The following is a 20,863-nucleotide window of genomic DNA, read 5'->3' as shown; positions in this document are numbered from 1 at the left end:
CCATAATGCCTATTAAAAATTATGCTACATAAGTGCTGCTTGCCTATATGCTCATTGCCAGGGGTTCCATGCTCATTGCCAGAGTTTCCATGCTCATTGCCATGCGGGATTACATGCTCATTGCCAAGGGGGAATACATGCTTGTGGTAACTGAGGGACAGCCGCCGCCAGGCAGAAACGACAGCCATTAACTGCCGGACAGAGAGCAGGGGGCTGCCCGGCTGTATTCAGAGCAATATAGGTCCCAGCTATTTGATATAATACCCCTTTCACACCAGAAAATGCAGGGATTTACCCAGGAATATTGACCCAGGATCATGCAGGGACATTCCCGGATTGGCCCCTTTTACACCAGCCTAGTTCCTGCATTTTCTGGCGTGAGGAGGAGAGGAAACTACCCTCCCCCCTTTAAACAACCAGCTATATCTTCGGAACCAACTGAGCCATTTACACGAGGGATTCAAATTATTTTCAAATAATTTTGGTCCTGTGAAACTGGGCCATTTGGTTCCAGAGAAATCTGTCCTCAAACAACATGAACAACCATGAAATTACATTTCAAAAATGAAAAAAAAAAAAAAAAAAAATCGGTTTACACGAAATATCTCTAGAACCAATGAACCCATATGGACCAGCCTGGTATCAGATTGAAGGCCCAATTTGGGTTAGACTGAGATCAACCTTTAGCTTCTGTGATGCCGTTGGAACCAGGTGGGAGTTGGAATTTGTGGGTCTCATGTTATCCTATGGGGAAAACGTTCCAGCTTTGCCTGGCAGTATCTCCGGTTCCCAGGGGGCTAGAGACTCGGGGCTGGGCTCGTTGGAAAGCCCTGACCCTCAGCTACAAAATGGGCCTATTTAGAGAGTGGGCCTGGAGCTGTAGCTCCATCAGGCCCATTGTTAATCCGGCTCTGTTCTCACTAAATTAACTGCAGTGTGTATCATGCCTCCCAACTTTCTTACTTCAGTATGAGGGACATCTAAAATTGGGGAGCTTGAACTCAAAGCCAGGGGTCGTGACCTCATGGGAAATGGCTGCCTATGAGCAATGTCTCTAATTTTTTTGGCATAGTCGGGGCTTGGCAAGCTGTCCGGGAGCTGCTAGATATTAACCCAGTTGTTCTCTTTCGTGAATAGATGACGTTTGCATGTGCACTAAGCAGAGCAGTCAGTGAGACAGGGCCTTCCAGCTTCCCTTCCCACCACAATGGGACCTTGCAGTCTATGCCTGGAGTAGCAGAACAGTGCACAAAAAAATATGATTGTCATGCTAAGATTGGGTCATTTGGGAGGTAGGGTGTATGTATGTGTGCCTTTGTGTGTAGTAGGAAATATAGATTTTTAGATTCCCATGGAGCTGGGTTTAATGTGAATGATTAGGATTTCTATGTAAAGCACTGTGTAATATGATGGTGAATAAACTGTATAAGTGTTAATTCATACGGCATGATTAGGAAGTAAAGCAAAAAAAGAGCAACTAACTTTGCACCTTTCTATAACAATGCTGCACTGCAGGTGGAGCAGATGTAGTGTCTGATTCTGGTTCACTTGCAAAAGCAAATTCTCTCTTTAATGGATAAAACCATGTGCACTGCAGGTGGGGCAGATGTAACATGTGCAGAGAGTTAGATTTGGATGGGGTTTGCACTTCAAACTGATATCTATATTTCAGTGTATAAATCAGGGTTGCCGACTCTCCCGGAATGGCCGGGAGTCTCCCGAAAATCGGGACCCCCTCCCGGCCCCCCGGAATGGTGGGCAACCCTCCTGGATTCAGGGGGGACCCCCCCTGCGCCCCGGATCGCGGCAATAAAATGGCGCAATCCTCAGGTCTCAGAGGAGGGGTCGGAGCTAAAATGACACAATCGCGTCATTTTATCCCCGCCCCCTCCACGGAGATCCGTGAATTCGGCAGTTTATCATCATGGGGGCGGGGCTTAGTGACGTCACACTTACGCCCCGCCCCCTGAGCGGCTGCTGGAACTCTCCTCTCCGGGCTTCTCATTTAGAGCAGGTGCAGAGGATGGACCGTTTTTGAGGGTGCTAGAGGAGGCCGCTGCCTCCTCTAGCATCCTCAAAAAGTGTCTGTTGTAAGGGGGCAGCCATTTTGTGATGGTCACTTTTATTACCAGCAGCCAGGAGGAGCACCGATACCATAGGAAAGGAGCTTGTACAAGGAGCTTTGCGGGTCCCGGCGGCACTTTTGAGGGGTAAGGCAGGGTGGTCCTGAAGTGCTGTGTATCCATACCTCACAGATCCCCGGTGCCCACACAACTCAGCGCCTCCCCGCCACCGCGGGGTCTGCGGGGCTATTGTTATGCCACTGCCATAGGGTGGCTTGCTGCACCCATTGAGTCACGTAAGCCATCCTTCACAGAGGCCAGGAAACCTCCATCCAACAACAGAGGTAACTGGCCTATTTTATACCCTTAAATGGCAGCTACACGCTGTTTTAACAAATAGAGGTCGGTGCCGCAACCTCCCTGTCCCAGCAACAGACTGTCAGTCATTGACAGAATCCGCTGTTGCATGACCCGTTCACATACATGTGTCCCGAGCATTTGCAAAGTACTTATAACCGGTGCTTTTGCTGCACAAGGCGCAGCTCCTACCACATCAGACGTATGCTAAATATTTGCTCTTTTTTACTATATATTCTATTTTGTGTTGAATGATAGGATTTAAGAAATAATTTAATAACTTTTTTTATAGTTCAATTGCAAATGAGGATCATAATTACGCATCATTAAGGACTAGTGGAGTTAGTGTTCATTCTAGCACCCGCCATCTTTGAAAACCCATGCAGTTCCTCTTCCCTGCCTGGGGTGTCGCTGTCTGCTGTGGTGTTTCTAGCACAGGTCTGGTTTGCATATCAGTGCTGATATACAGACTACACTGTGCTAGAAGCACTACAGCAGACAGCGACACCCCAGGGAAGAGGAACTGCATGGGTTTTCAAAGATGGCGGGTGCTAGAATGAACACTAGGAGTCATATTTTGCATTGCAACTTACATGTCTTCGCATATTACATGTTGTTTAGCTAAACTATTATGGTACATATGGATCACTTGGTGGATGCATTCTTTTGATATAAAATAAACAATATATATTTATTACTTACTTGTCTAATAAAATGTTCCTTTTTAACATGAGTTGAGATGTACTTTATAGAATCAGCTGCCTTTTCCAGGAACGCAATTAGAATCTTTTCTCCATCATTTGCTTGAATGTGTTTCCTTTTGCTAGAGATCTTGGATTTTGTAGCTGGGGCAGTATTTTCTGTATCCAGAAAGGAGAATTGATCCACATGTCCCTTCATACATAACAGCTTGGGAAGCTTTTGCAAGAAAAGTGCTTTAACCCATGGCGCCATAGGATGGTATGTTGCAGAAGATCGGTGATGGACATTAATGACGAATACCGTCACTATTATTGACAGGGTTACAAATATCATGATGAATAAAAGATACTCTCCGATCAATGGAATTACCTTGGATGAAGATGGAATAATTTCTTCAATGACCAGAAGGAAAACTGTAAGTGAAACTAGAACAGAAGTAGATAGAGAGAGCTTTTCTCCTTCATCAGATGGAAGGTAAAAGACAAGGACAGTTAAGAATGACAACCCAAGACAGGGGACTATTAGGAAAAGAGTATAAAATAACGGAAGGCGCCTCAGAACAAAGGAATATGTGATGTGCGGGTAAGCATAAAGTCCATCTTTCCTCATTCCTTTCAGGCCTGTGGCATTTAATATATCCCATTCTCCATTATCGAAGAAGTCCTTTCTATCAACATTTTCATCTAAAAGAATGAGGTCAACCATGTTCCCATCATAAGTCCATGATCCGAATTTCATTGAGCAGTTTTGACGGTCAAAAGGAAAATATGTGACATCCATAGTGCAAGAGCTTTTATAACTGGCTGGTGGAGTCCATGTTACTGTACCATCATACTTTACTATGGCTTTTGTCATCAGAGATCCCTCAAAACGGCCATCTGCACTGTAAGACAAGTGAAAGTCCATAAATATAGATTTTTTTTTTTTTATACAATTTTCGATGAACATTTGGATATGGTATTACAGTGTACAGAAGGTGATAGAAACATGTCATGTAAAGTTACAGTGCTTAGGATGTACTAAAGCCAAAACCGCAGCCAATTTTCTGAGTTTTGTACACATTTCATATGTTCCAGAATGTATTCCATTAGGTACCAGTAAGTAATGCAATCTTGATGTGGTCTAACTATATACCCAAAGCATATAGGTTTCTTTTCACATTTTATAGGCTTCTTTTCACATTTTCCTCAGAGAGGGATCCAACAGTATCCCTACCAGCTCTCATAAAGACCACAGCACTCTGCTAATGCACAGATGAATTCCTGAGTCAAATACCCAAAAGTCCTTTTATTGCAAAGGGCAGCTCTTATCGGGAGAGCTGTGCTTTCCATCTTAATTGTATTTCTAAGTACTTACTGGTAAGTGGCAGGATGTATTGCATCACTGATGAAATGCTTAATACATCTTGTCTTTACTCTTATAACAATACCAGCCAGGAATGGAGAAAATACAAAGCAATGTTCGTTATCAGTTAACAGAGTATGTTTGATTGCTTCCAAATGTAAGGATTATGTACATCATAACCTACAAGACGCAGGGCTTTATTTAGAGTCAGTCTTTTTTCAAATTGCTATTTTCACACTGTGTGTGTGACTTTTGGAGCTGCTTTTTCTTTAGTCTCATGTCTGATTTGAGACGATGTCTGTCTAGGGGACTGACATGGGCAGGGAATAGCAGGAAGTGTCTATTAATGTTACTGCAGTGGATGGGCATTTGCAAAACAAAAGTACAGTAAAGGGGAAGAGTGGGCAAGTCACAAATTGAGTCAAACATGGCTCCGAAGAGTCTCTAGCACAGCCACCCAAAGGGCAGGGCCGCCAATAGGGGGGTGCTATGGGTACAGCTGTCCCAGGCCCCAGCCTCTGGAAGGGCCCAGGACAGCTCATTTTGCCCACTGCAACCCCCCTGAATGCCTCCGTTGCACTCAGTACGCTAAACAAAGCAGGTCCCGGAGCGCAGGCTTATTCAACCCAGGATGCCAGCAGCCAATTAAAATGCTGCACTGGCTTTTGAGCCAATCAGAGCGAGTGCTGATACCTCTGGGCTGCAGCTCAGCTTAAGAGGACATGGGGGAGCAGGAGCCGGGTTACGGTAAGTCAAGTGTGGAGGGGGGTGCCGGACTGGAAATGAGACCCGGCCCTTAAAATGCCTTATGGCAGCCCTGCCAAAAGGGATGACTTGCATCAACTCTGGTGTAAGTGTAATAGTAAAACATGAGAATTGCAGAGCTGTTAATAAGGACTGCATCTGATTGATTGAAACCGTGAAAAAACACACCCATGATATCAAGATAAGTGAGACAGCAGGAGCAATGTTTTATACTGAAGGTAACCCTCATTTTTAGAAATAAAGGCCGATACATGCACAGGGGAAAACTGCAAATATATATAAATGTGGAAATGGAGCATGCATCTGCATAGTAGCGGAATGGAGATACTCCAAATCACTTGGGTACAGCAACATGGGCCTGATTCATTATGGGTTGCAGTTTTGAGAGTTTTGTGATATCACACAGTTTCTGCCCAACACCCCCCCACCCCCCGCGGGGTGCAGGGGTTGTCCAGACTGCCCCCCAAAAACACTCATTTGCTACCCCTGCCACTTCCCCGCTTCCATAGTCCCGTAGACCATGGTCGCATTTTTAGCAATTTCTTTTGCAAATTAGAGGGCCAAGCTGAAGTGGGTCCTATATGTTCATGTAGTTTAGTAATAGTATTACTATTGTGTGCTGCGATTTTCTGGGTACTTGTGTATTATCTGGGCGCCTGATTTTTTCATCGCATGCCACTACTTAAGGCATGCAATGCGATTTTTCATTGTAAAGACCCGATTTTTAATTGTATAGTCACCCATGGGTGATTTCATACCCTCACTATCCAACTACGCATGGAGTTGAATTTATACAGTGTGGCGAGCGCAGCGAGCCACCGAGCCCAAAGCGTGGCGAGCGGATGCGGATTACTTTACATGTATTCTGCGTCCCCTTGCGGGGCTCGCTTCGCTCGCCATGCTTCGGGCTCGGTGGCTCGGTGGCTCGCTGCGCTCACCACACTATATAAAATCAACTCCATACGTAGTTGGATAGTGGGGGTATGAAATCACCCATGGGTGACTATACAATTAAAAATCGTGTCTTTACAATGAAAAATCGCATTGCATGAATTGTATGCCACTATATTGCATGCGATGCAATACAATGAAACAATCGGGCGCCCAGATATTACACAAGTACCCATTTCTGTCCTGTCTTTGAACCCTTTCTCCATTCACAGTCCAGTTTCATCTAAGCTATGTAAGGGGAACGGTTGCAGCTTGAGAGTTTATTTGGGAATGGCTGAATAGTTAGCAGAGATGACAAAATGCACATTGCTATTGACTGAATAGAACGCACAAGGTCCATTAAAAGACATGAGTAGCATATTAATTGTAAATTAAACATAATGTGTTATACAAATGATACACAAACGTATAGAAATAAGCAACATTAACCTCAGTAAAACATACAACATTATAGTCTGGATATGATGTTTTGGTAGTTTTTAAAGTAATTAATTTATTTCCATTATTACTCAGTTTAGTGTATTGTATACTCTGTTACATGTGGCACTTTTAGAAGAGCTGTATAATAATAATAATAATAATATTAATAATAATAATAATAATAATATAATAATGTGTGTTTTAAGATTTTTATTATGGTTAGTAATAGTTTTGGACAATTTCACATGTAGCCAGCAGAGGACACTACTATACCAATTAATTTTGCCCTGAATTTCCACTTATCCAAGATGGCCTGTACGGTCTCCGAAAAATCTATTACAAATTGGGTTTATAAATAGGCATTGCCTGACTAATATCCCTTTCACACCGAAAAGCGAATTACCAGGTCAAACATTTCCACCCGGTAATTTGCTGTTCAATACGGGTACATTACTTGTGTGCAGCATCAACCTGGGTTGAAATTTTCAGGTTTTCGACCCAGGTATTTATCAGGGTTGAGTTTTAACCTGGTTTGGCCCTTTAACACAGAAGACACTTGTTAATCAGAAAATTACCGGGTAGAAATGCTTGACCCGGTAATTTGCTTTGCTGTGTGAAAAAGGGTCAGACTGGGACCTGCAGAACAACCCAGCACTCAAATGCAGAGTAAAAGCCACAACTTACGGGCTCTTCTTCTGAAAGTGGTATATACTATTTTCTGTGCTCCTCTCTAACTAAACTTTATTTTAGACGGTCACTATCTAACACCTTGTACAACCACTGACTATATGCTTGCGTGCTAACTCCGTTTATGACTGCCTACAATTGTGCCATTCCATCTGGACTCATTGCTTGTAGGCCAACCTTAAATAGCTGCTATTACATATATAGGGTGACATGTATCAAGCCTTCAAGCTGCATCCTAGCACCAACAGCAAGAGAGGACAGAAAATCTTTGTACTCACACAAAGTTCCAGGCCTTCCACCATATACTGTAGGTGGGAAAAACAAAATGGAGTCTGTTTCAACACCCTCCTACCCTTGAACGGCATCAGCCTGTCAGTCACTGACAGTCTGATGCCATAGTGCGACTTAAGTAGCAGACCCAGACTACACATGAGCAGTATACGTCCAGCACATGTGCAAAGTACCCAAAAGCAACCAATCAGCTTCTAACGGTCATTTGCTTTGGGAATATTCATCACATTATCTCTTTTTCTATTTACTAAGGGGTCTATGTACTAAGCCCTGGAGAGTGGTAAAGTAGAGAGAGACAACCTACCACCCAACCAGCTCAGGGCCAGTGCAGGGTTTTTTGGCGCCCTCATCTCACTGCTCCCAGAATCACAGACTCACCAATACGACATTCCAAAAACTCAACTGAAAGTGTGGAGGTGGCGTCTTAGAAGGTCAACCCCTTCCATTTGCATTAAGTTTAGCAATGATGCCTCTCTCAGAGTCATCCTTAATCTTAGATAGTCAGACTCATGGGTGCCTCCCAGTTTCTGGAGCTCCTAGGGTGCTGCCTAAAGCTGCCCAATGGTAGAGCTGCCCAATGGTTAGGAGCTGATTGGCTGGTACTTTATCTCTCTCCACTTTATCTCTCCCCAATGCTTATATAATAGAGCCAATAGGCTCGATACATCTCCCCTTTACATTGTCCAAAGTGCAGATAGAAGATTCAAAATGCAGGCCAACTGAAGTATGGAGTGAGAGACTTTCAAGAAGAGCAGATTTGTGCATTATCTGGCAAACAATCCCCCCAATGTTCCTCTGAATCCTTTATATCAGTTAAATAATGTTAGTCAAAGACAGAGGCGGAATAAGCATGGGGCGACAGGGGCGGTCACCCCGGGGCCCCCACACCTGCACTGCTGCCAGTGTGGGGCTCCTGTCACCCCGTGCTTGGGCAGCGGGGTCTGGCGGCGCAGCGCAGGCAATCCCTGTAGTGGGCTGGGCAATCAGCGCCGGGGTCACTGCCGCGAATGGGAAGTCAGCCACAGGATCCCTGCGGCCTATGGGAACTTGTAGCCAATACCTCTACTATTTCCCATCTGCTGCAGGGACCCCGGTGCTGACTTCTCATACGCTGCAGGGACCCCGGTGCTGACTTCTCATACGCTGCAGGGACCCCGGTGCTGACTGCCGAGAGAGCAGCAGGGACCCCCTGGGGGGGGGGGGGGGCAGCTGTCTGGGGGTGGTGTCAAGTTTGTTGTGACCTTAATCCGCCCCTGCTCAATGATTTTACTTTTAATCTCTGCCTGCAAATTCATTCACTTCCCTGTGAATTAGTGGTATTTGAGCTAACATATGCAATGCACATACCCCATTATAAGAAAATTAGTAAATCTTACTTTTCAAAGAGGACAATGTCTGGAAGCCACAGGGTCTCAGAAGGTACTCTAATATACGTAATACCACCATAGTCTTTTGGATTCCAACGCAATTTTAAATCCACCCATTCCTAAGGCATGAAGCAAAAACATTATAAATAGTAAATGTGCCAGTAAATAATCAGCAAAAGCATCTTTGTTTTTTTTTCCTTCACAGGTATAGAAATCTATCGAAGGGATAGTAAGGGCTTAAATTCAATATAACAAGGTACTTCCTGTATAGCAATTATGACTTGCAACTAAAATTGCTGGCATGACTCAAATAACTAATATTCCTTCACTAAGCATAATACATTTTTTGCTTTGTTTGAAAATGAAGTTTGTGCTGTGGCTTTTTCCTCACAGCGGTTTAGGGCCATTTAAAAGTGTGTTGGGTAATTTTAAAAAGGAGCCTTCAGCAACACTCCTGACTGACATAAGCATACTGCTACAGTTTTACTGTACAGTAATATTGTGATGACAATTCCAAACAAGTTGGTTACTATGGTAACTTTAAAAAAAAAATAATGAATAGGATAGCACTTCTTCATAATTCACAAATCAATCCAGTCTGATACCCCTTTCACATCTCACATGCATACCTCCCAACTTTTGAAGCTCTGCAGGCGGGACGATGCTCCTGCGCGCCGTAGGCGCGCTGAAATTTTCGGGGGGGGGGGGGGGGGGGGGGGTGTGTGACCTAATTTGGGGGCGTGGCCTATATTCACGGCTCTTATGCGAGGCCACCCCCCCATTTTGCCGCTATGGGGGCATGACCCAGAGGCTCTGTGAGCCTCTAGCCATGCCCCCAGCCCCCTGGCGAGTTTATTCCCCGCTGCTTAGCAGCTGACAGGGGGGACTCCCAACAGCCCCCCCACACCGCGGGACACTGCCGCCCGCGGGTGGGACATCGGGACAGGCCCTGACAATCGGGACTGTCCCGATAAAATCGGGACTGTTGGGAGGTATGCACATGACTGGTCGCACCCAAGATTTGGACTTGGGTCCCTCCCGGGAGTGACCCGCATTTGCAATGATTAGCTCCCACAGCATTGCAGGTTGTTTAAGTCACAAAGGGGGTGGGGCAGCGGCGCATCATCAGGAGGCTGTGAGGCAGCGCTTTGAGCTTACACTGTCTTCTCCCTATAGAGTAAGCATGGTCATTACGCGCTCTCTGATGGCGTAAATATCACAGGGCTCACTACTGTAGTTTGGTATTTATTTATGTTTTAAGTAAATTCAGTTAGATTGCATTTCCCATTGTAAGTATGGGAAATGCGATCTGATTACTAAAAATATGTGAATGAAAAGGTTTGGAGCAGTTTTTCACTTTCAAAAAAAGTGCTGCAAAAGCCCTTAAATACATTTATTATGTATTACTAAAATAATGTAAAAAAGGTGTGGAAACACCCTTCTTATAATATTTTAGAACAAAAATGTTCAGAAATCTGCTCCTTAGCCCCTTCACTTCATGATTCTACCTACCTTTTGTTTTATTTGTCCCTGTTTAATGCAACAATGTATCTGTAAATGCTATCTATATATAAGATACCATACTGTTAAAAAAAAACAATGGGTGACATTCTATGCTCTGCGATTTCCGTTTTTTTTGCGGTAATTAGACCACAAAATGGCGATATCGCATTTTCCCATTAAATCGTTAATTTAATGGGATGCGCTAAGGGACTGAAATCGCATATTATGTGCGTTAAGGTATGCTGAGTAAAAATGCGAGATGAATTCGCATTTTTATCGCATCCAGATGTTTTCGTATAGAAAAGTATACAAGTCGCTTATTTAATGCAATGCGCATTTGCACATCGCATTTTTTAGGTGCCTAATTATCGCACTTATTTCAGACCAGGGTCTGTTTGGCGAATTAGCCAGAACCCTGCACAGATCGCAATGTTCTGTGCAGGGTTCTGCTGTAAAAAATAAAGGGTTAAAATAAAAAAAAAACGATCGCGGGGTCCCCCGCCAGAGTATAACCAGCCCCGGGCTCACTGAGCAGGTGCTGGTGACATAAAATCAGGGTCCCCGACAAATAGGGGTCCCCTTGATTTCATGAAACCAGCACCAGGCTCAAGGTCCGGCGCTGGTTCCCAAAATACGGGGGACAAAGTGACTAGGGGTCCCCCGTATTTTAAGAACCAGCACCGGACACAACCAGCCAGCAGGGTAATGCCACAGCCGGGGGAAACTTATTATATAAGCTCCCACGGCCAAAGCATTAACCCCCTGGCTGGTCAGCATGGGCAGGGGTCCTGGGGAAGTGGGGACCCCCCCAATGAAGGGGTCCCCCCCTCCAGGACTTACCAGCCCATGCTGATAGTCCGGGGCTGTCCCTGATGCCCCTGGGCGGTGGGCATCGGGCTGATGGCTTGTGTAAAAAAAGAAGTAAAACTATTGTTTTATACTGGCGAACTATGAGTCCCAGCAAGCCTACCCCGCATGCTGGGACTTGGAGAACCACAAGTCCCAGCATGCGGGGCATTAAAGGGCCCGCTGGCACTTGTAGTTCAGCAGTACAAAAAATAGTTAACAAAATCACACTGACACCCTGTAAAATAAAAGTTTAATACATACAAAACACACACACACTGATACTTACCTACCTTGAGCCTGTAGGTCGGTCCCTGGATCCTGGGTCCGTCCTCCGGGGCTCCAGGGCAGAAGAGTCCGGTTCCGGGGCCTTGGTCCTGGTTCCGGGGCTGGTCCTGGGGTTCCGGGGCTCCTGGGCTACAGAATCCGGGGTCCGGGATCCGAGGTAGTCCCCAGGGGTACCTAAGGAAGCAAAGCCAACTCACCTGGTCCCCGGCGACGACCTCGGAATCCTCTCCGGTGACAGCGCTGCTCCCATCTGGTACCCGGCTCGCAGGACTTTGACAGGCGCAGAGATGTTTCCTCCTCGGCGTCTCTGCACAGAATGATTTCTTGGCCAATCAGGAGCCGAAAAAAGTCGGCTCCTGATTGGCCAGAAATCATTCTAACTAGAGACGCCGAGGAGGAAACATCTCTGCTCTAGATGCGCTGAGATGTTACTTCCTCGGCGTCTCTAGTTAGAATGATTTCTGGCCAATCAGGAGCCGACTTTCTCGGCTCCTGATTGGCCAAGAAATCATTCTGTGCAGAGACACCGAGGAGGAAACATCTCTGCGCCTGTCAAAGTCCTGCGAGCCGGGTACCAGATGGGAGCAGCGCTGTCACCGGAGAGGATTCCGAGGTCGTCGCCGGGGACCAGGTGAGTTGGATTTGCTTCCTTAGGTACCCCTGGGGACTACCTCGGATCCCGGACCCCGGATTCTGCAGCCCAGGAGCCCCGGAACCCCAGGACCAGCCCCGGAACCCCAGGACCAGCCCCGGAACCAGGACCAAGGCCCCGGAACCGGACTCTTCTGCCCTGGAGCCCCGGAGGACGGACCCAGGATCCAGGGACCGACCTACGGGCTCAAGGTAGGTAAGTATCAGTGTGTGTGTGTTTTGTATGTATTAAACTTTTATTTTACAGGGTGTCAGTGTGATTTTGTTAACTATTTTTGGTACTGCTGAACTACAAGTGCCAGCGGGCCCTTTAATGCCCCGCATGCTGGGACTTGTGGTTCTCCAAGTCCCAGCATGCGGGGTAGGCTTGCTGGGACTCATAGTTCGCCAGTATAAAACAATAGTTTTACTTCTTTTTTTACACAAGCCATCAGCCCGATGCCCACCGCCCAGGGGCATCGGGGACAGCCCCGGACTATCAGCATGGGCTGGTAAGTCCTGGAGGGGGGGGACCCCTTCATTGGGGGGGTCCCCACTTCCCCAGGACCCCTGCCCATGCTGACCAGCCAGGGGGTTAATGCTTTGGCCGCGGGAGCTTATATAATAAGTTTCCCCCGGCTGTGGCATTACCCTGCTGGCTGGTTGTGTCCGGTGCTGGTTCTTAAAATACGGGGGACCCCTAGTCACTTTGTCCCCCGTATTTTGGGAACCAGCGCCGGACCTTGAGCCTGGTGCTGGTTTCATGAAATCAAGGGGACCCCTATTTGTCGGGGACCCTGATTTTATGTCACCAGCACCGGCTCAGTGAGCCCGGGGCTGGTTATGCTCGGGCGGGGGACCCCGCGCTCGTTTTTTTTTTTAAACTTTGCGCTGTTCTGCAAATGTGCGATTTTCAGACATGAAAATCGCACATTTTCAGGACTAAATACAGTGCACCACTTCGCCGCAAATCGCCCCTCTTCGCACTTTTCAGCCTCCAATGCGCATCACATTAAATCATGGGTCTTCAAACTGCGGCCCTCCAGATGTTGCGAAACTACAAATCCCAGCATGCCTTGCCACAGTTTTAACACTCCCTTATAGCAAAACCGTGGCAAGGCATGCTGGGATTTGTAGTTTCACAACATCTGGAGGGCCGCAGTTTGAAGACCCATGCATTAAATAATCGAATTTTGGCTGAAAAGTGCGATTTTGAAAAAGGCGATTTGCGGCGATGTGGTGCGCGAATGAAACATGCGCTTTTAGCGCAAAGCATAGAATGTCACCCAATATGTCTGTTATCTATATATTGTGTTACATGATTATGTTATGCTTCAGTCATGCCAATTCAAATAAAGTTATATAAAAAATGAAATATCACTCATGGTGTCAGAAAAAAACGTCTTGTGGCCAACATGGCAAAACACAACATTTATATTTTTTCTGTGAAATGCAAGTAGCAAGGTAAAATGTACAACTACTAATCAAAAGTTTTAGAACACCACAATTTTTCCAGTTGTAATTCAGGTGAATAACCTGGAATTGTACAAATGTAGCAATTAACAGCTAGAGGTTATCACAATTAGGTAAGCAAACAAAATCTGGGGGCCCCAATCAATATAACCCTATTGCATTTACAATATACATATATTTGCTGCACACCATGATGTCAATACTGTTTATCTTCTGCCCTAGCATGCCAAGATACAAGATAAAGGGGGAGATGTAATAGGGTGCGATTTTTAGACCACTAAAGGGAGGAAGCTGGCTTGATGTGAAGAGGCTCCAGGAGAAAGGAGAAAAGGGGCATGCTTTTTGGGAGCCATTATGGGAGGGTAGGCAACTATGGTGTGTATAGGCTGGATTTAGAGGTGTTAGGTGAACTGATTTTTTTTACTACGCTTGTACTAAAGCAGCAATGCGCGCACAGAGCAATAGATTAGTGATGGTGTACGCAGTATGGATTTATTGTATAGTGCAGGGGTGGCCAACCGGTCAGAGGTAAAGAGCCGAAAAATATTGGTAGTCAAGCTAAAGAGCCGACATCATGCGCAGGGGCGTAGTCTATTTTGACCCCTTGGGTGGTTGTGATACAAATATGCCTCCAATAGTGCAGTGCCATATATACATATGCCCCCAATAGTGCCAGATACACATATGCCCCCCACGGTGCCAGGTATGCACCACATGGTGCTGGGTATGCCCCCACAGTGCCAAAAAGCTGGTATGCCCCCACAGTGCCACAAACTGCTATGCCCCCACAGTGCCACAAACTGCTATGCCCCCACAGTGCCACAAACTGCTATGCCCCCACAGTGCCACAAACTGCTATGCCTCCACAGTGCAAATTTCCCAGCAGCAGCTCCTGATTGGCTGCTGGCCCACGAGCTCTGATTGGCGGACGGCCCAGTCACAAGGATGCTGTTAGGAGCTGCACGGGCAGCGCCTCCGCTCGCCCGGCAGTCTCCTCTGTAGTTCTTCCGGCGGTTGCCGGGTTACCGCGACGCCGTCGCGTCATCAGCCGGGAGCTTCCGGCAGGCAGTCAGGCTGCCGGCGTACAACCCCTTCCTCCCCTGCCGCAGCGGTTGCCAAGGCGACGGGGGACGCCTGGCGGCCGCAGGGAGGAAGGGGTGTGCATGACGCCGCACGCAGCGTCAGGGTAGCGCTTGGCGCGCTATTTAAACTTGGTTGCTGGGGCACTCAGACGCCGGCTATAGCTCTTGATTTGGCGTCCTGAGTGTTTCCGGTTCCAGGCTCCTACCCACTCGTGGTTCCTGTTTCCAGTACCTGTTCCTGGCTGCCTCCAGGATCCTTGCTTGTGTCTGCCTGCCGATCTCTTGGTTTTCAGATAAGTTGGGAGATTCCCACTCCTTGCCTCCCTTATTGTCATTTATCTTTTGTCTCATCATATTGTGTATTGTTACACCCGTCAGCAGTTCTTATTGTGTCAGCATATTGTGTATTGTTACACCCGTCAGCAGTTCTTATTGTGTCAGCATATTGTGTATTGTTACACCCGTCAGCAGTTCTTATTGTGTCAGCATATTGTGTATTGTTACACCCGTCAGCAGTTCTTATTGTGTCAGCATATTGTGTATTGTTACACCTGTCAGCAGGTCTGATTGTGTCAGCATACTGTGTATTGTTACTCTTGCTTAGCATCTGGGTACACCTCGTGTACAGTGATACCGGTCAGCTTGGCCACGGTACATTGTCTTGCCTGTTGCCCACAGCATTAGCACCGCGGGTCCCAGCTCAGTCCGCTATCCACTGACACGCCCTCCGTGGGGCAGGGTGGTTCTCGCCTCCTTGGTTGTTAGGTAGATTTCCCCTTGTTTACCTCTGGCCTTGGCGGCTGCGTTGTCACTAGTAAGACCAGGTGGCATCGAGGTGGGAGCCTGACTAACGGGCTCCCACGAACGCGGCTATTATTGGTGAAGGTTAGCTTAGCACGCATCCGCCAACTCCAAGGGGTGACAACGGAGTTAGGGTGGGCGAGATCTCCCTGTTCCTAACATTATAGCCGGCCACATACTTCACCCAACTTTCAGTCAGCTATCATGGATCCGGCCCAGCAGGCTGCTAATCACGCTCTGGCGGGGCAGATGCATACTCTTACTCAAGAGCTTCAGAAATTGACCCTCCAGGTAAACTCACAAGAGGAACGGGTACAAGGGGTCGTATCCTCATCTAGAAACCCCGAACCCAAGCTGAGTCTCCCGGACCGGTTTTCCGGGGAACGTTCCCAGTTTTTTTACTTTAGAGAGTCGTGTAAACTTTATTTCAAACTCCGCCCGGCCTCCTCCGGTGTGGAATCCCAGCGTGTGGGAATGGTCATCTCCCTGTTACAAGGGGACCCTCAGACCTGGGCGTTTGGCCTTCCCGCAGGGTCCGAGGCCCTTACCTCTGTGAATGCTTTTTTTTCTGCCATGGGGTTGCTTTACGACGACCCAGACCGTGCTGCCTCCGCTGAAGCCAACCTGAGGGCACTACGGCAGGGTCAGAGTAACGCAGAGGCTTATTGTACCCAATTCAGGAGGTGGGCCATTGACTCTGGTTGGAATGACCCAGCACTCCGTAGCCAGTTTTGCATCGGTTTATCTGAAACGTTAAAAGATGCATTGGTTCACTACCCTACCCCGACCTCCCTTGATAAAATTATGGAGTTAGCCATCAAGGTAGATCGGAGGTTCCGGGAACGCCAGAGGGAGAGGGTCTCTGGGGTATATCCCTCCACATCACTGGGGGAGACCTCGGAGGTTGCCTGTGACGAACCCATGCAAATTGGGGCTACACGTTTATCTGCCGCAGAAAAGAATCGTAGGAGGCTGAAGGGTCTCTGTCTGTATTGTGGAGGTCAGGGTCACCGTGCAGTGGTCTGTCCGTTGAAGGCGGGAAAAGACAGGGCCTAGGTGGGTTTGGGGAAACTCACTTGGGCCTATCTTGTTTTTCTCCCCTAGACTCAATCATTATTCAGGTTTCTGTCACCTATAATAACTGCACTGTCGCTACCACTGCCTTTGTTGATTGCGGTGCAGCCGGCAATTTTATTGACAGGGGGCTGGTTTGCTCGTTGGGGCTCAAACCCATTTCCCTGGTCAATTCCTTGTCGGTTTGTGGCCTGGATGGTCAGCCACTCGCCAACGGCAGTGTTACCGCATGCACCCCTTCTCTCCAGCTTTCGGTGGGGGCTCTTCATTCAGAAGAGATTTCTTTTCTGTTGTTTCACTGTCCGCTCACGCCACTCGTCCTGGGGTTACCATGGCTTAGGAAGCACAATCCCAGTATCGACTGGACCACAGGAGAAATCATACGTTGGGGCTCTTCCTGTTCTGATCATTGTCTCTCTCTTCCTCTTCGTCTTGTCCTTCCCGTTTTTACTTCTTTACCCGTACCCTACAGAGACTTTGCCGATGTGTTTTCCAAGAAGGAAGCTGATACGTTGCCCCCTCACCGTCCCTTTGATTGTGCTATAGACTTAGTTCCCAATGCCAGATTGCCCAAGGGACGTCTATATGCCCTCTCAGAACCTGAATCCCAGGCCATGGATTCATACATAAAAGAGAGTCTCGAAAAGGGATTCATTCGTCCTTCTAAATCACCTGTAGGTGCAGGGTTTTTTTTTGTTGAAAAAAAAGATGGATCTTTGCGTCCCTGCATAGACTATAGGGCCTTGAACAAAATCACTGTAAAAAATTCCTATCCGTTACCACTCATCTCTGTTTTGTTCGATCAAATCCGGGAAGCGGTGGTGTTTTCCAAGATTGATCTTAGAGGAGCATATAACCTCATCAGGATTAGAAAGGGAGATGAGTGGAAGACAGCCTTTAACACACATTCAGGTCACTACGAATATCTTGTGATGCCGTTCGGCTTGGCCAACGCTCCTGCAGTTTTTCAGGATTTCATCAATGAAGTACTCCGGCCGTACCTGGGGGTATTTGCTGTGGTTTACTTAGATGACATTTTGATTTTTTCCAAGTCACTTTCTGAACATCGGCAACACGTCCGCCTGATCCTTCAGAAGTTGCGTGAAAATCAATTATACGCCAAACTCGAAAAGTGTGAATTCGAAATTGCTCAAGTCTCTTTTTTGGGTTATGTCATCTCTCCAAAGGGTTTTTCCATGGACCCCAGCAAGGTTCAAGCCATCATGTCCTGGGCTCGTCCTAACAATCTCAAGGCCATCCAAAGATTCTTAGGATTCTCCAATTATTATCGGAGATTCATCCGGTCCTTTTCTGACATTGTTGCCCCCATTGTGGAACTTACTCGCAAGGGAGCCAATCCTGAAGTTTGGTCCCCACAGGCCGTTGAGTCCTTTCATCAGTTAAAAAAGGCCTTCTGCTCAGCTCCTGTCTTACATCACCCAGATCCCAGAATTCCTTTCATTGTGGAGGTTGACGCCTCGGATGTAGGGGCTGGAGCTGTCCGTTCTCAGAAGGACATTCGTGATCAGAAAATTCATCCTTGCACCTTCTTCTCCCGTAAGTTTTCCTCAGCCGAAAGGAACTATGATGTCGGGAATCGCGAATTGTTGGCCATTAAGTGGGCCTTTGAGGAGTGGCGTCATTGGTTAGAAGGAGCCAAACACATCATCACTGTGATTACCGACCATAAAAACTTAGCCTACATCGAGTCTGCTAAACGATTAAACCCACGACAAGCCCGGTGGGCGTTGTTCTTTACCAGGTTTCAATTCATCATTACATTCAGACCCGGCCCCAAAAATGTCAAAGCTGATGCATTATCTCGTAGTTTCCAGACTTGTCAGAGTGCTGGACTCAAAGATACACCCATTGTCCCGTCTTCTGTCATTTTTGCGGGTCTGACTCAGGACTTGGCCTCCCGTGTCCTGGCTTCCCAGCCTTCTGCTCCTCAGGGGACTCCACATAATAGACTGTTTATTCCTAAACACCTCAGAAAATTGGTCCTCAAAGACTTTCATTCCAGTAGGGTCACTGGACACCCTGGCGTTACCAAGACCCTTGAGCACTTGTCTAGGGCGGTTTGGTGGCCCACCATAAAACAGGATGTTGCTCTGTTTATCTCTTCTTGTCCGGTATGTGCTCGACATAAATCTCCCAGATCATCACCAGTGGGTACTCTCCTGCCGTTGTTCATTCCAGAAAGGCCATGGTCCCATATTTCTATGGACTTCATTGTCGATCTTCCTTCTTCTTCCCGTTTTACCACCATTTGGGTCACGGTCGACCGCTTTAGCAAGATGGCACATTTTATTCCCTTGCGTAAACTCCCCACTGCTAAAGAGTTGGCACAGCTCTTTATCTCGCATATTTTCAGACTCCATGGCCTTCCCTTGGATATAGTTTCTGATAGGGGATCTCAGTTTGTGGCCAGGTTCTGGAGAAGTTTTTGTTCCGGTTTAGGAATACAGGTCAGTCTTTCCTCCGGGCATCACCCACAGTCCAACGGGCAGACCGAAAGGGTCAATCAGGCACTGGAGCAATATTTACGCTGCTTCGTCTCCAAATGTCAGAGCAATTGGGCCGAACTGGTACCGTTAGCAGAATTTGCTTATAACAACTCTTATCATGCGGCCTCCAAGAGCTCGCCCTTTTTGTGTAATTTCGGGTTCCATCCCAAGTGCAACTCCTTCTTTGTCCCAAGGGATTCCTCTCGGCCGCCCTTCTCCACAGTGTCCTTCCTTAGGAAGTCTTGGCAAAAGGTTCATTTGGCTCTGAGGCAATCTTCAGCACGTTCAAAAAAATTTTTTGACAAACATAGGAGACCATGTTTTTTCCGAGTGGGGCAAAAGGTATGGTTGTCTACTCGCCACATTAAGCTTCGCCAGAGATGTCCAAAATTAGGGCCCAGGTTCATCGGTCCATTTTTTGATCACTGCTCAAGTCAATCCGGTGGCATTTAGGTTGCAGCTTCCCAGAGCACTGCGGATCAATAATGTCTTCCATTGTTCTCTTCTTAAACCAGCCTCGATGGCTTCCCAATCAGGGCCTGCTCCTAACCGCAAACCAGTCCTCATTCAAGGGCACAAAGAATTCATAGTAGAACAGATATTAGATTCCAAGGTTGTTCAGGGTCAACTGAAATTTTTGGTCCATTGGAAGGGGTTCGGAGAAGAGGAGAGGTCTTGGGTGCCTGAGCGATTGTTACATGCGCCCAGGCTCAAAGCAGAGTTCTTTAAGACCTTCCCGTTCAAACCTGGTTCTAAGGGTTCGGTGACCCCTCCTCAAGGGGGGGGGTACTGTTAGGAGCTGCACGGGCAGCGCCTCCGCTCGCCCGGCAGTCTCCTCTGTAGTTCTTCCGGCGGTTGCCGGGTTACCGCGACGCCGTCGCGTCATCAGCCGGGAGCTTCCGGCAGGCAGTCAGGCTGCCGGCGTACAACCCCTTCCTCCCCTGCCGCAGCGGTTGCCAAGGCGACGGGGGACGCCTGGCGGCCGCAGGGAGGAAGGGGTGTGCATGACGCCGCACGCAGCGTCAGGGTAGCGCTTGGCGCGCTATTTAAACTTGGTTGCTGGGGCACTCAGACGCCGGCTATAGCTCTTGATTTGGCGTCCTGAGTGTTTCCGGTTCCAGGCTCCTACCCACTCGTGGTTCCTGTTTCCAGTACCTGTTCCTGGCTGCCTCCAGGATCCTTGCTTGTGTCTGCCTGCCGATCTCTTGGTTTTCAGATAAGTTGGGAGATTCCCACTCCTTGCCTCCCTTATTGTCATTTATCTTTTGTCTCATCATATTGTGTATTGTTACACCCGTCAGCAGTTCTTATTGTGTCAGCATATTGTGTATTGTTACACCCGTCAGCAGTTCTTATTGTGTCAGCATATTGTGTATTGTTACACCCGTCAGCAGTTCTTATTGTGTCAGCATATTGTGTATTGTTACACCCGTCAGCAGTTCTTATTGTGTCAGCATATTGTGTATTGTTACACCTGTCAGCAGGTCTGATTGTGTCAGCATACTGTGTATTGTTACTCTTGCTTAGCATCTGGGTACACCTCGTGTACAGTGATACCGGTCAGCTTGGCCACGGTACATTGTCTTGCCTGTTGCCCACAGCATTAGCACCGCGGGTCCCAGCTCAGTCCGCTATCCACTGACACCCCCTCCGTGGGGCAGGGTGGTTCTCGCCTCCTTGGTTGTTAGGTAGATTTCCCCTTGTTTACCTCT

The 20,863-nt window shown here is 47.5% G+C and overlaps 1 protein-coding gene across 1 annotated transcript in view; it reads right to left on the bottom strand.

Annotated features, from left to right (window-relative positions):
- The window catches only part of CHRNB3 (cholinergic receptor nicotinic beta 3 subunit), a 67,680-nt gene that overhangs the window by 2,748 nt on the left and 44,069 nt on the right, over positions 1–20,863 (bottom strand). The window contains exons 4-5 of the mRNA XM_083177351.1: positions 8,957–9,066; positions 3,123–4,005 (exon numbers count right to left, since the gene is read on the bottom strand). Of these exons, the coding sequence (XP_083033477.1) occupies positions 3,123–4,005; positions 8,957–9,066 (993 nt within the window). The remainder of the gene's footprint in view (positions 1–3,122; positions 4,006–8,956; positions 9,067–20,863) is intronic.

The sequence above is a fragment of the Crinia signifera genome, chromosome 1, assembly GCF_055691185.1.
Source record: "Crinia signifera chromosome 1, ASM5569118v1, whole genome shotgun sequence".
NCBI lineage: Eukaryota > Metazoa > Chordata > Amphibia > Anura > Myobatrachidae > Crinia > Crinia signifera.
This window is presented reverse-complemented; position numbering and strand designations above follow the sequence as displayed.